Source organism: Corvus brachyrhynchos, unplaced genomic scaffold, assembly GCF_000691975.1.
Source record: "Corvus brachyrhynchos isolate BGI_N302 unplaced genomic scaffold, ASM69197v1 scaffold246, whole genome shotgun sequence".
NCBI classification, from domain to species: Eukaryota; Metazoa; Chordata; class Aves; order Passeriformes; family Corvidae; genus Corvus; species Corvus brachyrhynchos.
Genome location: NW_008238447.1, coordinates 181,134 through 204,227, shown reverse-complemented (window position 1 = coordinate 204,227; position 23,094 = coordinate 181,134). Strand labels below are relative to the sequence as shown.

The window sequence follows — 23,094 nt, the reverse complement described above, 5'->3', positions numbered from 1 at the left end:
CCATGACTGGAACAGTCCCTCGGCAGAGCCCCGGCCATGCGGCTGGAGAAATAAACATCTCTGAAACATCTACCACGAATCTGTCCATATATACTTCATTTCCACGGGACTCCTGGTTTGATATATGCTTGTTGCAGTAATCCCCGCTGCAACAGCAGGCCATTAATTTATTAACATCCATAAACTTTTCAGTTGAATATTGATTTGATTTATGAAAGATTACAAACTTCACAGGCCTCCAAGACTTTCATACAAAAGCTCAATGATAGTCAGTAGTTCTAGTAAGGTTTCTCTTTGGGATTTAATTCTGAAATAAAACACCCAAAAATGCCATTGCTTTGCTGACAAAAAGGAGAAGCTGAGTGAAAAAGAAGAGAATATATAGGCTCTGGCAGTCCAAGACAGCGTCACACTTATTTGTGGTGAAAAGAGAACAGAGCTATGTTGAAGGGTATGCAAATGTAAGTAAGATTACAACAGGGATGCTGTTAAAAGGAATCTGTTTAATCTACTTGTTCTCTGCGTATTCTAGAGTTGCTACAATCATATTTACTGGGAAAAAAGGGCATGATATCGTTGCTAACTTGGTTGTTAGCAGTGGGATGGTCTAATATCTACTGTTTCCAGGTGTCATGAATGGCATTGTGAGAGGAGCAATACAAAAATGGAAGGTCTAGGTGGTTCACTTGTGTAGACTCTTTACTAGTGATACAAAAAAGAGAAAAGAACCTAATCTGGCTTTCTAATTACAGGTCATATTATAAGAGATTATATGCCATGGGAAAAAGCATTTTCTCTAAGTGTGACTTTTTTGGCTGGACACAATTGAGAAGGAATATATTGTACAACATTCAAAAAGTCATTTTGCAATCATTTTTGTCTGCCCTTTAAAGGCTATTTAGACATGAGTGGAGAGCAACAACACTTGAATATTTCTCTTTAATTGACTCAGAGAGCTCAAAAAAAAAAAAAAATAGAGATACTGTGGGAAGATGAAACCAGAGGACACAGTTAAATGTAGTGGCAGGGCAGGAGGGAATGGCTTCAAACTGACAGAGAGTAGGTTTACATTGGATATTAGGAAAAAATTCTTCCCTGTGAGGGTGGGAAGGCACTGGCAGAGGTTGCCCAGAGACACTGTGGATGCCTCATCCCTGGAAGTGTTCAAAGCCAGGTTGGATGGGGCTCTGAGCAACCTCAGAGTGAACCTCATGGTCTAGTGAAAGATGCTGAAACAAGATGACCTTTAAAGTCTCTTCCAGCCCAGACCATTCTATTTTATATATCTCTTATCAAAAGCCAACAACCAATCTGTGCTGTCTTTTTCCATGAGATTCCTCATGTGAATAAAGAAAGCTAAAGGAAAATTTGGAAGCTTAAGTTTGAGGAATATCAAAATCAGACAATTCAGTTTTCAAAAGGTGAAAGATCATGACAATTCTTGTATGACATATCTTGGTAAAGGGATGAAAACTAAAGCAGCAGAGTGAGTACAAGAGGCAGAATGGAGTAATTTTCTCAGCCAGAGAAACAAGTCTGGCAAGGATATGTCTTTGGAAATGCTGCATGGAAGCTGCAGTCATCATGTTTGAATGTTAGTGTTATATGTTAGCAAGTACTGGTAGTGGATTCAGCATAGCTTTTTTAACAACCACTCATCCCTACTGGGGACTTGGATATTCCCTGCTGGTACACTTCAAGTTGTTTGCTCTTTTACCCCATCCTCTTCCAGGTCACAAGGCTCAAATATTTGCTGTTAGGAAACTATCCCTCCTCAGCCTAGCCTTTAAACTGGGCCTGAAGTAGGCCCCAAAAATGAAGTGGAGGGAAAGGCTCTAGATTCAAGTAGCTTTCTGTTATGTTGTGCTTATTACTGAGCGAGTATTCAATCCAGTGCATTACCATTCTGTTAATAGCTTCCTGCTGCTCTGGATGTTCATTAGTTTGCCCTGGATTTGCATTTGGTTTGGGAATTGCTTTAAGTGAAAAATAAAATTTGTTTTACTTGATAGGAAGTGCAAAACCTATTTGCTGGGTCTGATTTTGTTATCTTAAAATAACAAAATAATATGATGTCCTAGCAGCTACTGTGATTTCACAGAACCACAGAATCATTAAGTTTGGAAAAGACTTCCAAGATCATCGAGTCCAATCTTTGACCAATCACCACCTTGTCAACTAAAGCAAAGCACTGAGTGCTACTTCCAGTCATTTCTTGAACACCTCCAGGGATGATGACTCCACCACCTCCCTGGGCAGTCCATTCCAATGCTTAACCCACCTTTCCGTGGAGCAATTCTTCCTGAAATTTTATTTCCATGGTTGTTTGTTCAGTGGCAGAAGAGAATTGCAGTTTATTGAAACTTGTCATTGTCTTCTCCAAATTGCAACTTCGAACAGAGGGTGGCACATCATTTGCTTTAGCCTCTTTCGTCAGGGAATGTAAGTACACCTCGCAGAGGATGGCGGGGAAAGTCGGGGGGTGCAAAGTGGATCCCAGAGCTGTCCAGGGTCCTTACATGTAAGAAACAGCATATAGTGACCAGGTGGCCCTGGCTGGAGCAGGAGGTGGGCTGGGTTATGTGAATTCTATGATGCTAAAAGCAAGGGAAGCACCGAGTCAGTAAGGAAAGGCCTTGTTGTGAAATTAGTTTCCAGATTCTAATGCATAATTGTGCTATCTTGGTCTTAGGTTGGGTTGGGTCCCTGAGGCCTGGCCTCCCTGTTTGGCTGCACACTCAGTAGAGGAGTGAGCCCCAAAAGGACTTTCACAGAATCACAGAATCATTTAGGTTGGAAAAGACCTCCAGCATCATCGATTCCAGTCTTTGAATGATCTCCACCTTGTCAACTAGACCAGAGTACTGAGTGCCACATCCACGTGTTTTTTGAACACTTCTCAGGATGGTGATTCCACCACCTGCCTGGGCAACCCATTCTAATGCCTGACAAACCTTTCAGTGAAGAAATTCATCCTGATGTCCAACCTGAACCTCCCCTGGCACAGCTTGAGGCCACTTCCTCTTGTCCTGTTGCTTATTACTTGGGAGAAGAGCCCAACCCCCGCCTGGCTGCAACCTCTTTTCAGGCACTTGTAGAGAGTGATAAGGTCTTCCCTGAGCCTCCTTTTCTCCAGGCTAAACACCCCCAGCTCCCTCAGCTGTTCCTCACAAGACTTGTGCTCCTGACCCTTCCCCAATTCTGTTGTTCTCCTCTGGACAAGGCTTCACGTAAGCTTGCAACAAATGACACTTTCTGATTACTTTTTAGGGAAGCTACACCCTTATATAACGAAATGACACTTTCCCCATTTTAATCTTATGTTGCTAAGTGTTTTATTATTGATGTAGAAGTGACTGTTGTTTATTCAAATCAGTTTTGACAAGTTATTAATGAATTATTCTCATGCCTCTACGTGAAAATACATTTTAAGTTTGTTTTCATTACCAGAAAAAATAAATAGCTAATGGAAACTTCATTGGTTCTGTAATTGCAGTAGTTATTCCTCTCAACCTCCTTGGCCTTCTAAACTTCTGTTTTCATAACTTTTAGACATGACATTACATGGCACTGCACTTCCCTCTAATTGATTCCTTATTTGGTAAACATGGCTTTTTAAACACTTTGGTAGTCACTCATTATACGTATATCTTTGATGCTGCTGACCTTTTTGACTTTCCAGCAAGGGCTTTTAACTGTGGCTCTACTTCTCTTCAGGAAGACTGCCCTGAAGAAAGTGTTCTAAATGTAAACCTGTACCACTGCTTAATGTGTAGTCTTTGAAATGCTTTGTGTTGTTTTCTTTGTGTGTTGTTACTTGCTTTTCAAGTCTTACTTGTCAGCTTTTCATGTCTTGTTAGTTACATGAGCCAGATCATGTGCCATATAGTTTTCTGCATGAAGGATAGACTAAAGTTGTAAGATGCAGATTGATACATTGGTAAATAATCTCCATATGTGTTGTAAAATTTGGAATTTTCAAAGTCTGAAATTTGTCTTAAAATAGTTATGTTTTGCCTCCTTATCTGTAAGGTAAGTGAAACTTTCTTAAGAGGCTTCATTTTTCTCATTAATAGAGGAGAAAAAAATGGAAATGTGCAAGTATTAAAAAACATAAGCAGTGTTTCCATGCTGCTGAGAAACCAATCTCAGTGTTTAAACTCTGCTTAAACTCTAATTGCAAATTTCCTGGACAGCTCAATCCTTGCTACTTGTCTTTGGTGTCTTTTGAACTAGTGAATCTCAAAAGATGTCAGTGATTCATCTGAACTATATAGAGGCAAAGGAAAGACAAGGATTACTTGTTGATGAGAGGATCTTTTCCTTGTTGAGGTTCATTGTCTAATATACTGTCAAAATGGAGGTGTGTTGCTACTTTGATACCTCTGATGATACCTAAATCTGTATTTTGATGCCTATATAAGTTGATTAATTACCTTTGTTGTAGCTGCTTATTCATATCAGGGGGATCAGGAATTCAGAGATCCATTCCTTTCTGTAAGTGTTATTGTCCTTTTCTTCAAGTAGGATTGAAAGCCCTTTTTATTTTTTATGAGCTGAAACTAACCTTATTTATTGCATATACTGTGTCTTGCTAATAAGATTTTGAAGAACATGAAATTGTTGATAAACCTTTTGTAAAACTGGGAAAAGTAAACAGTACCCTGTTGAAGAATGGTTAGAGGATCAGGGGCATGGATCATTCTTACCGCAGGCCTGGTTCCTACGGTTTATCACCGTGTCCCGCAGCCATAGGGAGGAGGAGGAGGAGAAGATCCAGCAGGCAGGAATTGTGCAGCAAGATTGATTTATTTAATTATTTTACAAACTCTTTTATAGACTTTTTTCTTCATAGTCTAATTGGGCAAAGGACCAGCCACCCCTTGGGGGTGATTGGCCAAAATCCTAAAACATCCATTATCAAAATATTTTCTACTATACCATAAACAAGACTTTCCAAGGTTGCAGGTGGCTTGGTTGTTTACATTCCCTGCTACCTCTTCTGTGAGAGAGAAAAGTCTCTCACGGACTTAGAAAAATAACAAGAAGATCCTCACTAACAGCATTTTTGTACCTACAGATCATTGATAGAATTATGGATCAATAAAGGAACTGTACAAGCAAAAGGCCTGCAAGCCAAAGCTAGTGTGAGAAACTGCCTGCATGGGAAAGCACCCGTGTGAGAATTAGCCTGAGAACAAAAAGGGAGTTTTGAAGAGGTGCAGCTGTGCAGATAAGATGTACTGACTAGGAGAAGGGAGGGTGAACTCTGAGTTATTTAATCATAACATAACTAGAAGCTTGCCAATGTAGTCTAATTATGTAGAAGCAGAAATGCGCTTTGATAGGTTTAAGCCAATAAAGAGTTAACAAGCTGATATACTATATAAGTGCCTCTGGATTGCAAATAAACGGAGCTTGCTTTTATAAATCATATTGGTTGTTCTGCAATTTCTCTCCCCGCCGAAGTCCCCGAACTTTTCCAACAGTACGCCTTACTGAACAATGGTCTTGCAAAATTTCCAGATATCTTCCTTGCTGTCTGTGTGTTGTCCCACACTGCCACAAGAGAAAAATTCAACATTCTTTACTTATTCCTACACCAGATATATGTAAGCAGATATCCTGCAATTTTCCCTATTCTCTTTTGGTTTCTGCTTGCTACTTAAACTGTGCATCTTGAAATCACTGAGGGAGAAAGTACAGGCAGAGTTGGAGGACTTTGTCACTTGGCAGTTATATTATTTGTTTTTGTCTTCATTTCTCTACCTGGAATGTAACAGTTATTTACTTTAACAAAGGCTTTTGTGCATGAGAGTTAGTGTGTGCCTACAGAGAATAACTTCCTCGACCAGGATACTGTGCACCGCAAGGCAGGAGATTAACTGCCTTGAAGTTTATACTGCATTTTCTCAGACCTGCAGAAAAACTCGTTGAACTATCATAAGATAACTACTCATGTTGTTTAATACATTTGCATGACATTAAAAAAGTAGTTTTCTTCCCAGAAGTGATGACTTGTGTTCATCCTTGTTTCCATGAAACATACAGTCAAAACTTGAAGAGGTTTTGGTGCACTTTTTTTGGCTTAAGCTTAGAGCACTTTATTAACGCAACCTTGGTGTTTACAGGTTGATACACAGCTTTTTTCTTCTGCTCAGACTTGGAGCAGATTAAGAAACAGGGAGATAAGTGCTGGAATACCTGCTGTTCCTACGTGTCTTTCTGCCATCTAGTGCCAGTGATCTGGGAGGCTGTGTAAATACTGGACCGTGCCAGCATTTAACCTAAATCAGCTGAAATGTAAGAGGAAGGCTGTTGTGTACCTGCCTCTGAAGGTGCTGGCAAAGCAGAGCAGGGCTGACAATCCCACACAAAGGATGGTGGTGTCCTCTGAGCCTCATGGCGTCTGGTGTTGTCAGGAGATCAGGCAAAAGGAAGGATTTGCTGAGTGTTCCTGTGGATGTTGGATGAGTTTAGTGATTTGTCCTATGTCTTGAGGTTTAGCCTTATCACATAGGATTTAAAAAGAAAAAAATCAAAGGAGTCACTCAAGAGTATGAAAAGGTGGTGAGGGAAGCCAACAGAGGCAGTTGTTTATGGATTCTGGTCATGCTGTTCCTCAAGGAATTCATACATTATTTTTCCATTTTCCACCATTTACATGGGACTGGGTGACTCCACAGAACATTTAAATGCAGTTATTTAGGAGGCAGCGTAAGTTCTTCTTGAGGCTTCCCAACTGTGGAAATGTTGGAAACTGTAACATCTCCCAGAATAAGAGACACCCTCCCCACCCCCACAATATCACCAAATGATACTTTCTTTTTATAATTTTTAATACAAAATTTGGAGTCTTAATGCATTGCAGGCCATAAAGTTTGGATCCAGAAATCTTGCACATCTTTGGAATTTCTCACCCATTTATTCTTTTTGTCTTGTCAAGGTGAATTCCCTTGACATTGCCAGAGCATTCATTGTTTAAAATACTGTCTATGATATACAGTCTGTTCCAATCTACAAATGTGCTTTTTTTATTATTATTTTTTCTGTAATCCCCACACTGTGCTGTCCTGGCTGTATGGAAGCTGACTCTATTGAATTAAATGCCACATCAGCAATTTGAAATGTTCTTTTAATTCCAAGCAAGTGCTCCCTTGCAGTGACATCATGCTGGGTAGAAAGCTATTAAAGATCACACCATTTTGAAGCTCCTACTTAAAGTACAGCTGGAACTAAAAGTGACTGCCAGCTTAGTCGGTGCTACTCCATGGTTTATGTGAATAATGCTTCAAAAGTGTTCTCTCTTTGGTGTGTGGCTGCTCTGCAGTTCATGGGTCTTTTTGGATAGCAGAGCTTTTCCTGCAGCAGCACAGCAATGCATTCAGTCTTTCAAGTGGTGTTTTGCAGCCCTGTGTCCCCGTGTAAATAGTTTCTGAGGTTCTAATCTCATGAAAAACAACACTGCCTAAAGTACATGTTTGTGAAGAGCACAAAGTTTGCATAAGCTTGAACGTTGAATCCTACTTCAGGGCTGAATAAAGACACCACTGTCATGACTGAGTTATGTGGACCTACAGAGGAGCTAATCCCACCTGGACAACTTTTCTTCTGTACCATCAGTGAGCTTCAGGTTTCAACATGTACTTGTTGGTAGTGACAAAATAAACTGAAGAAGGTAGCTGGAGGTCCAATGTAGGCTCTCTTCCTTATCTCCTTTCATAGTCACTGTGACCATTTCTTCTTGTAATAATCACATTTTAATCAGAGCCCCACCTGTTCCAGTGAGAGAGAGTGGGTTTAGTGTAGATATGTGGAATTTGAGATTTATTTCTGTGAGGGTGGTTAGGCAGTGGAACAAGTTGCCCAGAGAAGTTGTGGATGCCCCATCCCTGGAAGTGTTCAAGGCCAGGTAGGTTTGGATGGGGCTCTGAACAACCTGGTCTACTGGAAGGTGTCGCTGCCCAGAAGGGCTCTGAACAACCTGGTCTAGTGGAAGGTGTCGCTGCCCAGAGGTGTTGGAACATGATGATCTCTAAGGTCCCTCCCACCCCAAACCATTCTGTGATTCTGTGTCTGTTACCTTGCTGTCACTAGTCACTCCTTGCTCTGGACTCCTACACCTGGGTAGGGATGATTGGAATTTGGCTGGAGAGAAGTGAGTGAAATGGAAAGAACCACAGCTACCCCACACATTCCCCTATCGGGAATATGCCTTCCCTGACATTGGTGGGTTTTTGTTGTTAAGCTGTCATGTCTTGATAGTTCTGTAGAATAGATGGACGCATCAGACCGAACATAATTTGTAAACAATGAAGAAGCAGCTTGTACCACCCTGCAGCGTCTGACAGTGTGAAAAACCACCATGAACTCTCAGGGTTTTGCTGGCTCCTTAGGAAATTCAGTAGAACTCCACACTTCTCCTCAGGATGCCACCTTCTCAAAAGGAACAGCAAAACCACAGCATCTCTTTCAAATTCAAAATGTTAATTTAAAAGAGAAATTATTCTAATTAATGTTCTCAGTGTTTTCAATTATTTTTATATCTTCAGCATTAAATCAGAGGCTGAATACAGTAATTTTTCCTGTTTTTCCAGTAAGAACTTGTTTTCTGATTAAAGTCTTCAGCAGTGAGTGGGCAAAAAATTAGTGCATTAACAACCTAACAATGAAATCAAAGTGATTTAGAGTAGCATTATCTAAAATTATTTTTTGTTAGTACTGTGTAATGTTCTTTTAATGGATGACAGTGATTTATTTCTACTTAGATGAATGATGAAATTAATCAGTGAATTGCTTGAGAGATGCTTTGTTAAATTAGTCCCGTATTCAATTGTGAGTCTTTAATCTATTGCTCTGTGTGCTTATTTGTCATTGATTTGCAGGGGGATGTGCAGGTTCCTTTTGTTTACATGAGTATGAGCTAGAACACCTTCACTGATTGTCAGTAGAGGTTCATTGTTTACAAAAGGGAAAATGAGACAATGGGGCCTTCCTGTCTTTGGTTTTGTTGGGAGATGCCTTTTAAAAAAATGCCTTATGCAATTCTTTTTAAATTACTTGACTTATGTTTAAAGGGAATTCATCCTGCTTATTTTCAATATGAAGGGTGTTACTATTTTAAAGTATTTGTAAATTATATGGTAATTATTGCTTAATAATGGAGATAAGTTGGTGATATTTTTTTGTATATTTTCTCTATCAGACTAAATAAACTGAGGCTGTTTTTTTCCAGTCCACTCAGAAGACACTGGCCATTCATAAAAATTTTATGAATGAAGAAAATAACATATGTGTTGCAAATGAAAATAACAGAGTTTCAGGAAGCTAATATTAGTGGAAATGCTTTTGTTACAACTATGCTGCCTAAAGCCAGCATTTGTTCGGCTGGCTTAGAATTCTAAGGAGAAAAACAGCTGAGCTTTTTGGGACCATTTAGCATAAATGACAGCTGGGTCCCTTTAATGTGAGCATCTACACGCTGTCAACTATGAACTGAAAATTTGCCTAGCAAAGTGTTGTGATGTGGAAGGTAAAATCGGAAAGCATTAGAAGATTTTGTAGACAGAGAAAAAGGAGCCATATGTTTCATAGTTGCTTATGGGCAACACTTGAGTCTAGGACTTGTATAAGTTTTGTGTGACAGGTCAGTTTGTGTTTGTTTGGACAAAGAGTTCCTGGAATGTCCCTGCAATCACAGCAATAACACAGATTTGTGATTGAACGTCTGAAGAGAAGTCATGTGCAGGTTAACAAATGTAGGCTTCAGCAATTGCTCTTCATTAAGCTCAAAGCACCTGAAAGCCACCAAACAACAGAGACAGTTAATCCTTTGGACTTTGCAACTCCCTGCATGCTGGTAATGGCACTGGAATGATGTCTTTTGCTTAATGTCTGTGGAAAGTTTATAAGTTTGGTCTTCTGGAAAATAGACCGTTGACCATTTTAAGCTAAAGGGTGGTCTGTAGACTCTGATGTCTGTGTCATGTCCTGAATTTTCAGTACTTTTCTGAGGGAGACAAAAGTGTCTGTGGGCATGGTGGCTTTCCACAGAGAACTGTGTTCAGCCTGGTTTTCCTCCTGTGTCCATAGAGTGAGTGGATCTTCACAGATTAGGCAGAGGGACAACCATGATATAATCTGCCCTTTCTACTTTCCTTTGGCTCCTTCACATCACCTCATCAGCCCTGATCTTGTTGTTTTGCTCCTTAGGTTCTCTGAAGTGATACGTAGTCCAAGATGTGAATGAAACTTGGGAATTATTTTGCTGTTAATCAGTAGCTATAGCTTGGCAGGTGTGATTAAGTAGTTGCATTGTGAAACTTTTAGAAATTTACAGGCTTGGATAATCCTTTGTTTTAAGGGAAAGGGAGTGCTATTTGAGATGAATAGGCTCTTTGGATAAGAGCCACCAGGAGTGAAGTCAACAGGACTGAGCAGTGAATATGGTGAAGAAAAATTAGAATGATAAGCAAGAGATATAAGTAGCAAATAAGGGTTTGATTAATTAAAAATGAGTGTAATTTGGAACCAATGTGTGTTGATGCCTTTGTTTGTTAAAATGTAGAATTTGTGTATATTTACACAATTCATGGGTTCCCACCATGCTCCCTACTTTGCACAAACTAGAATAAAAAATAGAAATACCTCACCTTGGTGTGGGAATTTTCTGTACACACCAAGGTAGCAAGCCAGTGTTCGGGATAACAGAAGGACAAGAGTTTTAAAACTTCATCAGATTTTGGAAACCAAAGTATGTATGCAAACAAGAACTGATATTATCATCTCTGAGCAGAACAGGAAATTAGCTTCCCTTAAGGGACAGCAAGTCATCTCAAGCAATATTAAAGGCTGTTTGCAGCTCACAGAATTTGGAAGCATTTCGTAACTACTAAATGTCTATTTGGCTAAATGTCTGTTTGGGGGGTCTAAAGGCACAGAATTTATGTGACAGTGCCCACTACTCTTAAAAGCAAGAGTTAATATCTGCTGCCTTTGTGGTTTGGCACAGCCCTTGTATAACCAGCTGTCATGAAAGGAGCTTTCATGTATCTTGAATAAGAAAGGTACTGTTACTTATAGAACATACCAAGTCTACATTTCCTCTGCTTCCCACTCCTACCCCATTACAGAGAATGTGAGCTCTCATTTGATCAGAGTCACCTCAGAGATGAGATGTCCTTTGAATCTCAAGATATGCTCCTGGTTCAATAACTGTAAATTAAATAATGTTCTTGAGAAGGCAGACGCAGGACAAGAATGCAGCTGCATACTCAGTATTGCTCTGCTGTGCTATTAGTATATTTCTAACAATGGCTGGGTCTCAGGACACTAAAATTTACTTTTCTACACAAGCATATTTTAATCCAGAGTTAGTATTTTCACTAAAAAGCACGTTGTGACTGAACAGCGTCTAGTTTGCAGCAAAAAGTAGACAAAGCAAGTAAATCTAAGAAGAGAGAGAAGACGGCAGGAATAAGTTCTAAAAATGCAGAGTCTGTGCTGTAATACTGGGTCTGTTTTCTGGACCATGTCCTGTGTTGCAGTGCCTGGTGAATATATGATGCAGTGTCAGATGTTGCTCTGTACATGCAAGTGAGGCCACCCAGAGCGAATTGTTCTGTGATGCTGCATTCTCTCTCCGTGGCTTCTTTATTCTCCGAGGCCTGTGCAGTAACTCCTGTCTCTGTTGCAAAGTCAGGCTTTGACAAGTTTGATAAATAAAATTCCCTGCGCAGTTTTTTTGCTTGAGGAGAGTTTTAACTCCTGCATTGTAGACAAATCACATTCTGTAACTAAATCACACTGCTTTAAATTCACATCTCTTCACCACCTTTTTTTTCATATGCTGCTCTGCTCTGAAGTGCTGTGTGCTGCTTTAATGACTGCCCCAAGCTCACAAAAGGCTTGAGGCTGACAGGAACATGTCCCATCCACAGTTTTGAGATCCTCTGGAATGAGGACTGTACAGATCTAATATTTTACTGTGTTTGGTGCACAGGATCCCGTGACCATTTGACCTTGCACTTTCATGCCTGGTTAAGCAGCTACAAGAGCTCCTCAGCTAAAAATGCTCCCTTTTTAATTTTAATTTATACTAATACGAATTTGTTATGTGTCTGGGCAACTGGCTGTTTAAGGAGCTGCTGTCAAGCTCCAAATGTCTTTGCCTAAGGCTTTGGATTGACCTGTCCCAGCAACACAACCATCCAGAGAGCCAGGGTGACTCCAGATTCCCAGTGCACTTCTGTCATCACAGCATTCCCTGTTCCTCCCTTCCTTTCTTCCCCAGAGGTGTCTTTTGTATATCAGCTCAGGAAGTTCCCTTTCATGGATTATTTTTTTCCTGTTTTCCTGGTTGTCTTGTTTCCCCCGTCTTGCAGCTTGCCTGGAAGGCTTGCGAACTGCCCGACTTTGGCAGGACTTCAGGCAGTTTTGGTTTTGCAGAAAACCATCTTCTGTATCACGTTTATTGTGTCCTGGTTTTGGGAGTGGGGATCAGACCTGTTCTACATGCTCTTACCAGCTAATTTCTGTACCTTTTTTTTTCTTCACTCCTAATTCTCCTTTTTCTTTTTGTCATTGAGCCCTAACAGCTCCCTGGGTTCTCCAGGAGTGGCTGCTACAAAGATGTTTGTGTTCTCCTCTGTAAAACTGGTCCTTGTTTTGTGTTGCTAGGCTACTCCCTTCCAGCTGCCACTGAAGAAATGCTCCGTGGTGGGAAACGGTGGGATCCTGAAAAAGAGTGGCTGCGGCAAACAAATAGATCAAGCAGATTTTGTCATGCGGTAAGACAGAAACCTAATGACACATTGTCCCCCCTTCCTGCTGCTAAGCCTCAGACTTTTCAAAGCTGTTCATTTGGGATTAATCAATGATATTTTGCCTTGTCGCCCTGCCTTTGCAGGATCCTTTTCACAAGCAATTTGGGTCAAAGTGTGAGGAGAGGCAAAAAAAGGAGTTTTGGCTTGGTTCTACAAAGGGGTATGGGGTGTGGGGACAATTTGCTGGTCAGTAAAGTTATGACAACTTGTGCAGTGTCTCAGGGAGGTACTGAGGAGCTGCTTTTCTCATAATTTATGCAGTGATAGCCAGAGTGCTTCATCCTGCTCTGTGCTCTGTCCTCTGAAACAAAATGCCATCTGTGCAACCCATGGAACTCATGAGTAGGGGCTGATTTATGGGGCAAGGCTTGAGTTGGTACAAGCTAAAATCTTCCTGTGTTTTTCTTCCCTCAAGACTGAACTGTGGTTGACTGTCTGAGGAAAGGCCAAACCTCTTCCCTTGATGTGAGGTTTTTGGGATTCTTGACATTTCCTTTCCCTCCAGCCTTCCTTGATTTAGAAGAACCTGTCAGGAGAGATGTCGAACGAGCTACTGCTTTCGTGATTAAATTTGGCACTTCCTAGGTCTGCGATCCTTAAGGAAGAAAGCCAGAAATTAGTACCTCCCTGATAAACATGAACAAAAGAGACATTGTGGGGGAGAAACTGGAGGAATGCTCCAAAAGAGATGAGAATGGGAACGTCTTTGGGTTTCAGAGGGATGTATAATGAACACCCACTATAAGTCTCCTTATTAGATCCTGATGGCTCATTATAAAACCATACAAATTTGCTCTAAACCATGACTGTAATTTCTGGTTTGCATCTCAAAGACCAAAAATGCCTTCATTATTAAATGCCTACTAAAGCAAAGAAATAGAACACATTAACGGCAAAGGGAAACATATACTCGGAGCATTTACAGAAGAGAAGATGTAAAGCACAGGGGGAGAGGGCAGCACTCTGATTGCCATTACTGCATAACTCCTTAGGTGTTCCATCGACTAAATACAAGAAACTGCAGTGTATATGCCATGGTTATATTTTCTAGAAATTGAAATGCTGTAGGAGCAAAAGTTACAAAAACAACAAGTTTAAAAACAAAACAAGAAAACAGCAGTTATTTTAGCTTGATCACAAAAACCCATCTCTCTGTAGGGAGGGTAAAGCAACCATTATATGTACAGAGTTTGTTTTGATTTAGGAATAAGTGATAGGGAGAATCCTGCAAAATCCCAGTCACTGTCTGCAGGCTCTGTTGTATTAGTGATATGAAATCATATTTATGGAAAATGTTTCAGTTCTTTTGGGTTAGAAATTAATACACTGCTGGGAGAAAATATTTTTACAGTGGGTGAAAAAACAGAATTTAGTTGATTTTTTTGAAATCTGATTTCTATAATCTGAGAGCTAAGAGAGAAGGAGCACAATGTGACTTCCATGACATTTTTCATTTTTTTGGAAAAGAAATTTGTGTAAAATCTTCAAAGTATTTCTGCAGTGTGAAATGTCCTGCCAGGTTTTGCCCTTGTTTTTTAATTCCCTTCACATGAGTTTTGATTTCACTTATGTGTATTTCCATAAGCTTTGTCATATGAGAGAAGATGGCTGCAGTCATATGTTGTAATTGCTCAGGTTATTTAATGCGTTTAAACTCATCTGGTTGCTGAGTATCTTCTACAAACACAGTTGTTCCAACAAAGAGATGAAAAGAGCAGCAGTTTTCAGCCCCTAAGGCATAGCAAGCTGCATCTGCAATGAGAAAGATGCACATGGTCTGTATGTTTTAGGTATTGTGTTTATAATGGGCTCTTCTTCTGATTTTCAAGTTTGTAATTCTTATTTCTAAGAAAAAAATTATTTCCCCCTCCCCACATGCTAATGCTTATTTTAAGAGAAAAATGTTAGGTAGTAGTCCTAAGCCATGTTTATAACTATTTTTCATGTAGTTACTTCTCAGTACCAGATAGAACAGTGAGAGAATTTTAAAAATAAAGTTTCTTGGTATGAGTCTTGTGCTTCAGTGTGTTCCTCACCTGCACAACACTCAGCACTCTGCTGACCTATCCAAGAAAATAATTGGGAAGGTCTAGCAACTGATTTCCTGCAGTTTCCTCTGGATACTCAGGCTATTTCTTAATGTTTCCTGCACAGTAAGGTGGGAATCAGACTTACTGATGAAAGGAATTAGATGTCTTTAAATAATGCATCTGTGACTGGCTTATGAAAGAATTTTCATTATTTAGATGCTGAGATGATAAAAAACCAGGGTGAGATCTTAGTCCTTCAGAGTGCTTTTAAATAAACTTCAACCAAAAATGGTTTTTTAAAAGCTTGCCCTATGAACTTGTGTTTATTCAAAGCAGAGAGCATTAAATTGTGACCTGCCAGAGGTATTTAAGCCACCTCTCTACCCTAAGGCAAATCACTTATGAATCTTTCTTCACAAACATTTGTTTGACTTTTATTTTATTTACTTTATTTTAAGAAACTCTTTCTCATTAAAATTTTATCATTTTTATGTCTGAGAATTAAAATTTCCTTATGCTCGTAGCCTTACTCTTTTTTTCTTTTTTTTTTCTTTTTTCTTTTTTTTAAATGATTGCAGCTTCTGAAACCTCTTATTTTGATTATTTTTTTCTGTCTTCTTTTGAAATTTTCTAGCTTCTCTTAAATTGTGGTAGAGCAAACTAGAAGCTGTTTCTTGACTGAAATCTCAATACATTGTACACATCTTAACAAATATAGTCATGAAAAGGAGAAAATGTTCCTGGAAATTTTGTGTTTCTTGGTGAATGTGATTGAATTCATCTATGTTCCATGTAGGTTGGACATTGCTGTCCTTTTCCTTGGCATTTCTTGATTATGAGAATTTAAGCTTTTGAGAGCTGGTATTTATATGCAGATAGATGCTGATATAGCACCGCTGTGGTTTTGGTTGGGGTTTTTTTTGTTGTTGTTTTGTTTGTTTGGGGGTTTTTGAGTTAACAAAAACTGCAGAGAGAAAACCCCAAACCCCAACAAAATAAACAACTAAAAAAGCCTTTCTCTGAAAAAAATTCCAAGTTCTGCTTGTCTCTGAGAATCACAGTTTCATTTGTGCCTTTTAAGCATTCCAAATACTGTTCATGTCTTTGTTTTAAAGGAGAAATCTGAAATAAAAAAAATGTTTGGAAACCAGTTTTTAGTGTAATTTTTATGTATTGAGTAGATTTCTCCTGACTAATTTTTGGGGCAGTGCATAGGCTTGGATACTGTTTGAATGTATCTTTATGTCCTGCACCTTCCTCCTTCTCTTAGGTCTTTACAAGGGAGCTTTTAGGACTGTTCAGTGTGGATGTTTCCCTCTAGCTCTGGTTTTTTTGAGTCTTGATTCTCTGCTTCCCAAAGTAAATTTGTTCAATTGCTTTGGCTTTATTCCATTATCCCCCTGCCCACCAGAACAAGATTGTGAGCAGAACTGACACATGCATATTTAAGAAGCCACTTAATTGTTTTTTCTCTGTGTTTTCTTGGTAAATTCTACAAGATGATGGTACCCCACAGTGTAATATTAAAAATGCCAGTTATAATGCTTGTAATACCACAGAATGGTAGTATGAATCTGGAGCCTGATACTGGTAAACAAGACAAAACAGAGTGAAAACCAGAACTTTAAAAGAGTTTGAATTTTAAAAGACAGTTTTTCTATAGATAGTAACAGCCTCTTCCACAGCCTTTCAGCCTGTCAGAAATGTCAAGTATATGCCTTTGTTTCTGCTTAGCAGCTACACAGATCTCATCTCTGCAAAAGGTTTTATTTCTCTATTTCCCCACAGTCTGGTACAAAAATGCTTATAGGTGCAGTGCAGTAGGGAACAATTGTAGCCTGGGCCAGTAATACAGCATTTTTACATCTTCTGAAGCCTATCAGTCCTGAATGTCATTTAAAACCTCGACTGTCTTTGTGTGCAGGTGCAACCTTCCTCCTCTGTCCACTGAATACAGCAAGGACGTTGGATCCAAAACCCAACTGGTGACTGCAAATCCCAGTATAATTCAGAAAAGGTAGAGAGTATATTTTTCCTTTTCTGGTTAGGGATAGACAAAAAGAAAAATGCTTCATCTGTGTTATAAAATCAGTGCATCAGAGTTGTGTTCTTAATAATCTGATCCTGGAAGGGGGTCTGGAAAAGGTGAAATAGGCAATGGTTTGGTGTTAGGTGAAATAATTAAAGACTAAACCTCTGATCCTTTCAGTATAAGCAGGGAAAGTAAGGGAAGTATGTACTGATGGGTGCCCCATCCTACTCTGCTGGTCAGGCCAGCTGACTGCTGCATCCCACAGTTAATGAAGATGCTAATTTGGGTTTCTCTTTGTTTCAGCAGAGATAACCTCTGGGTTCTCACTGTCTTTGCATTATTTGTTTGATACTGACTTACAGAGCGTGAAAGGGGTTAGGACTGCTTGGCAGGGTGTGATCATACAAGCTTCACTTTCTTAGGAAACTGGGACAAATTGTGTTGTTTATTAGAGTTGGTTGAAATTCTCCAAATGTCAGTCACTGATGAGAGTGGGGAAGAGGGAGTAGGGAAAAAAATGTCAGTGCTATCTCTCTGATTTTGTCTTCCTGAATTTTAATTGCTATGTTCTTTGTTTATCATCTGGAATTAGGTAGCTTGTTCTCAGACAAAACAAGGTCTGGTAGTAACCTGCCATGTTCACTGGAAAACACAAGAGAAAAAATATAAACCAAGGGGATGAGCAGGAAATTATCAGGCATAAAGAAATGTATAATGTGAGTACTGGGAGGTGATGGATTGTGAAAGGAAGCAAAGCAGAGAAATTAAATACATGGTAGAAAGCCAGGTGTTTTAAAAAGAAGAAAGGCACTGGCTTGGAAATGGATGTTTGAGGGTATATAAATGTAATATTTTTCCTCTTTCAGGAATTGAAGGGTTCTCTAGTTTTGTGTGGGGAAGAGATTACAGTCTTTGACAGAGTAGAACAGAGAGGGCGAGCAAGAAGGAAATGGAGTAATAATGAGCTTCAAGAGCTGATTGCAAGCAGAGAGTGCCTGAGTAAGAGAAGGCACAGCAATGCTTGTGGGATGAGATCAAAGCAAACTCCCATTGGCAGGGGATGGCACCAAGTGCCAGGCAAAATCAGGGAGTTATGCAGGGCAGTGGACCTGAAGACAGGGAATCTGAAAATCCTGTGGTTTGTAGATGGCTAATTGATTTATGAAGTGCAATGAAATGGCCAGAACATCCCATCAAGGAAAGATCAGTTTGGCCATGGCATTTGGGAGAAAATGAAGTGGAGCAGTGTGAAACACAAAGCTTGCAGAGGGTTTTACAGTTTTCAAGGCAGAGGATTATTTAACTCAGGCATATTTGGTTTGCACCCTCCCCTCCATCAAGGCCTGCAGTAGAAAGCTGACTGTAGTTACTATTTTTGAACATAAAAGGAAAGGAGTTTTAGTGATGCTTCGAGGAGACTGTGGAGCTACACTGGAGAGACTGTGGAGCAAGATCGGAAGGATAGAATGAGGACATGGTTGAAGAAGCAGATGGAGAGAGTGAGGTGCTACTTTGTGAGGGGTGGATATCACAAGGAGGAGTGGAGGGCAGTGGGAAATAAGAAAAAAGAGAGGAAGAAAACAGTATTGTGATTAATGTCAGTTTTCAAAGGGAGTGGACAGTAACTGTGATGCAAGACCTTGGATGAGAGAGTATTGTAGAGCGTATGTGCATGTGTATTGATTAGGGGGAGATACACAACCAGTAACTGAGAATGACATGTAACAAATTCATAGCACTGAAAATTGGCAGAAGCCTCCTTTAAGGCTTTGCTTCCTCTGCCTGGTTAGGAAGAAATGTATTAATTTTTAAAATTTTGTTAAATAATTGACTGGTGTTTCCTGTGTGTTGCCCAAAGTCATTATTTTATCTCCTGCATGTTAAGTTAGCATGGGGGAAAAAAGGTTATATCTTGAAAGTTAAAATAGAAAAAAAAGACTACAACTCTATCACCACTCCTATGGAAAGAAGCTTTTTAAGGAATTAAGGTTGCTTATACGTCCAGACTTTCATGAAATTCAAAGACATTCAGATTTGTGACTGATGCATCTGTTCCTATGCTTTGAGTTATGTAGCATCACATAATGGAATTATTCATTGTCATTCTTTTCCTCTCCTCTTGTCCTTACTTGAAGTATATTGATATTGATGAGGCTTGGCATCTCAATTATCTCTCAAGTGTCTTATGGCAGGTTTAGTGAATTGGTCCTGCAACACTATTAATGGTTTCTAAAAGATTTACCCTTACCAGATAATTTATGGTGACGCATGTTGAGTAGGGCAAAGTTTTCATACCAGGGATGTGGAAGCAATTTCCTATGTGGTCTAAAACCAGAATAAGTGCCTTTAGAAAATCAAATTGTTGTCAGTAATTATTGCAGAGATACCATTTCCCTCTCAATTTAGCACCTTAGGATGGAAGAGTCACTATCTTAATCTAGGAGTACATTGACTTTAAAAATTACTTCTAAACATTGCTTTTTGCAAAATGTAGAGATCAAGTTCCTACTCTGTTTTCAACAGGAAATGTGACTGGTAGTACAGTTTTCACTCGTGAAATATTTTGCTCTGTTCTGATTTTGATTTGAATGTCCTGCCCTTTGAATGTCCTACCCATTTGGGTTAGGGGAATGTCCTGCCCTAACTTCAGTTGGTATAATACAGGAGAACTGACAATAGATGTACTGTGGTAGGCATCTTCCTGTCTAAGAGGATGTGTGATGACTGTCCCAGCTTCTTTTTTTGTCTAAAGTTTTTCACAGGCATCTCTTTTCAGTTAATATTGGAACTCATAGTCCTTCACTCCTGTGTGACTCCTTTTTCCACTTTGCATTCAAAACTTAACTTGTCTGCCAAAGCCGGTGTTGAGGTTGCAGTTGGGATTGAAATGTTGCATAAAGCTGCTCCTGGGGCCAGGGTGACCTCTCCCACCCTCTAGCCCTGAGTATTGTTCTGGGACTGCAATCCCACATCTTTGATGTTTTCAGTCCTTTCCCCTACCATCCTACTCAGCTTCGCTTTGTCTGCATGGAACCACTTTTTTTATTTTAGGTTGTCCTGGATTTTATTTTCTTTCCATGAGTAGCTGCTGTAAGTCCCTTCTAGGAAAGAGGCAGTGTGGTAGCAAGACCTGTGATGTGCCTACAGCGATTCTTAAGACTCTGGGAAAAATCAACAAGGTTATGTCACTTACAGAGGTTGTTTCTGTATTCTGAACAGTTTTCTACAGCTGTGGAGAGGGACGAGTCAGTGGACATAAAAATGCTTAGGAGGCAGTGATGATTTTTGACCAATGACATAAGATTTTTAACGAAAAAATACAAAAGAGTTTCTGGATGTGGATTATTATCTGTTTCTAAAGTCACTGGATCTGGGCTGTTTAGGAAAAGCAAATTTTATGAATTTCTTATCTTCACCAACTCTTGCAAATGTCATACAATAATAATTTGTCTAAACTTCTAATTAAATCTGCAAACAGATGCTGTTTGCAGCAGTATTCCTTTCTAGTGCCATGTCTGCTTATCTGTCTAACCTATGCACACTTATATCATCAATGACATGGATAAAATACTCCGAACAGATGTTTCCCAGCATTCAGGGAGTTTTAGACCAGCTGCTGATGTTTACTGGTGAGTATTTTATCCATGAGCTGTGTATTTCTGGCCTGTGTGGAAATATGAACTTCCATCACTGACTGGGAACATTTTTCTTTCAGTAAGTTAATTCACCTTTTTGATCCCTGTGATATTTGACAAGGTTTGCTGCATCCAGTGTCTTGAACTAAAGCATGATGAAGGAATTAGACTAAAGACTAACAAATGCAGTGATTCTGCCTCTCAGCTTGGAAATGCCAGTTAAATATTGCTGCTGTTTATTAGGTTCCCAGGGATTTTGAGTGGGATTAAATTTGCTTTCCGGTGTCCCTGCATTTTAGAGGCAATTCATAATCTTGCCTGGATTCAGTCCTGAAGACATCTCTGAATCTAACTGACTTAGACCATTAAGAATAAAAAGAAGCAGTAATTTAATTTGATAAAAGCTTCCTTCATCTTTGATTCAACAAATGTACAGTATTATGCCTGTTGTTTACGCTCATGAAAATGGTTTGTGAGAATTCCTCTTTACTGTGTCTCCATGTAAAAACTACATCTTCTTTTCCTGGGTAGTTACATTAATATTTGGTAATTGCAAAAGAGCAGAAAAAGAAAGATAGAAACCTACCCACAAAATATGTTCTTGAAGGAAAACCTTTCATGCTTATCTTGTCCTTTGTGCTCAAGTCAGATGATGAGAAGATCTTTCCCTGTAAAGTCAATTAGTCACCATTTAAATACTTCATATAGAGGTTCTTTTTTCATTCCTGGTGTCTAAATATATCTCAGATTATTTCACTGAGAAGAAGTCCAAAGTTATAAGAGTAATTCTTTTAATTCACATTTTATGTTCTTCTGCAAGAGTCTCTGAACTTCTGTGCCAACAGCAAGGGGATAATATTTCTGGGAAGTACTTCTTAAGAGGCAAGACTGTGATACGGAGGTTGCTTGAAACCCCATTTGTTGGTAATCAATTTTTTTCCCTCCTCTAATACAAAGTTTCTTTAAAAACCTTTACATTTATAAGTGATGCCTTAGTTTCTCTTTGTGAACAACATCTATTTTTGTCCTTGTTTAAACAGAAAAGGAAGCGAAACATGGGGATGGAGGGGACTAGCCCAGTGCTACCACCAGACCAAAGGCAGGGCCAGGAAAGAAAACATCCAGAATTTCTGGTTTGCTTTTGTATTTTCTTAGCTGACAAACAGAAATATGTCGAGTTGGAAAAAAGTCCTGCTCTGATTGGAACAGTTTGTTGCTATTATAGCCATGTTTTGACCCCATTTAAATAAATGGCTTTTACTCTCTTATCCACCCCCTCTTAACCACAAGATACAGCAATGAGCAGGAAGAAAAAGATCCAGGAACCCTCAGCCCTAAGGAAAGTACTGTTGGGTTTAGAGGTGTCTCAAAATGCACCATTGGCTCCAAAGAGAAAGGTCAGGTGCTGTTGCTGAGATGAAAAATAATGCGGTGACATTTTGGGTTAGGGAAATGGGAACTTGGAGGAAAAGTTGTTTAATCTGGTAGGAGAAAAGAAGGGAGAAGGAAAGGCTGAGGAGAGCAGTAGGAGTTTTCTGAGGGTACATTTAGGGATGTTAGCTCACCAGCAAAAGCAATTGTTAGATGTTAGGAAGAACTTCCCAGAGAACCTACAGAATTCTCCATGTTACAGTCATTTAAAGGACAAATTGATGTGGGGATGAAATGGGAAATTATAAATGAGATCTCAGGAAATCATGGTTTGATGCTTTTTCTTAAACAAAAACAAATGTTTTATTAGTAGCTTTCATAAAGCAGAGATAGAAGATACCAGGATTAAAATAATCCATTTGGATTTGTGATTGAAATATCCTCAAATTTCAATTCTACTGTGTGTTTATTGTAGGACTGGAGAGGAATAGGATGCCTTACTCTACACATGCATTTGTAAGTCTCTTGTCTGGGATTTTGATGATAATCATCGTTATCTCCATTGTCAATGACACTTTAATTGCAAAATCTTTGCCTTAACAAAATCACCAATGCTTGCGCATCTGTGGGGATATTCATTAAAACATTGTCTCACACATTTTCATTTTCTTGGCAAGCTATGGCAGGAAGACTGTTGCTTTTCATTCCTCCCCCCTCTCCTACCTCCTGGTGTCTTCTTCAGACCACTGTATCCAAGAGTCTGCCAGCACTACCAAACAGAGAGACAACCAGCTGTCTGATTTTCCATTATTAGGTCTGTGAAATGGGAAAACTATATATGTCCTTGAGAAAATAATGCTTTTAATTAAGGTGATTTTTTTTCATCCTTATATTCCTGCAGTAGGACTTGATATGAGAGCTTCTAAATCCTACTATCAATATGTGGAATAGCGTAATCAAGTGCCTTATATTTAAGTATGTGACTAATATCTTCAAAGTCATTGGAATACTTTAGTGTCTTGTATGGACAATCCAAGTTTTTTCAGAGTAACATCTCCAAAGATTTTTAAGTGGCTAATCCATGTTTAAGTAACCAATCTTTCTTTACAGTCTTTGACGTTAACCTAGATTTTTTTTTACCAGTATTGCACCTCTTGGATATTTTCAGATACTGACTGGAAAGCAAACGCATGTGTATATAT

The 23,094-nt window shown here is 39.3% G+C and overlaps 1 protein-coding gene across 1 annotated transcript in view; it reads left to right on the top strand.

The window, feature by feature from the left end:
* ST8SIA1 (ST8 alpha-N-acetyl-neuraminide alpha-2,8-sialyltransferase 1) overlaps positions 1–23,094 on the top strand; it is an 83,498-nt gene that overhangs the window by 19,938 nt on the left and 40,466 nt on the right. Inside the window, exons 2-3 of the mRNA XM_008635566.2 lie at positions 12,679–12,788; positions 16,779–16,871. Of these exons, the coding sequence (XP_008633788.1) occupies positions 12,679–12,788; positions 16,779–16,871 (203 nt within the window). The remainder of the gene's footprint in view (positions 1–12,678; positions 12,789–16,778; positions 16,872–23,094) is intronic.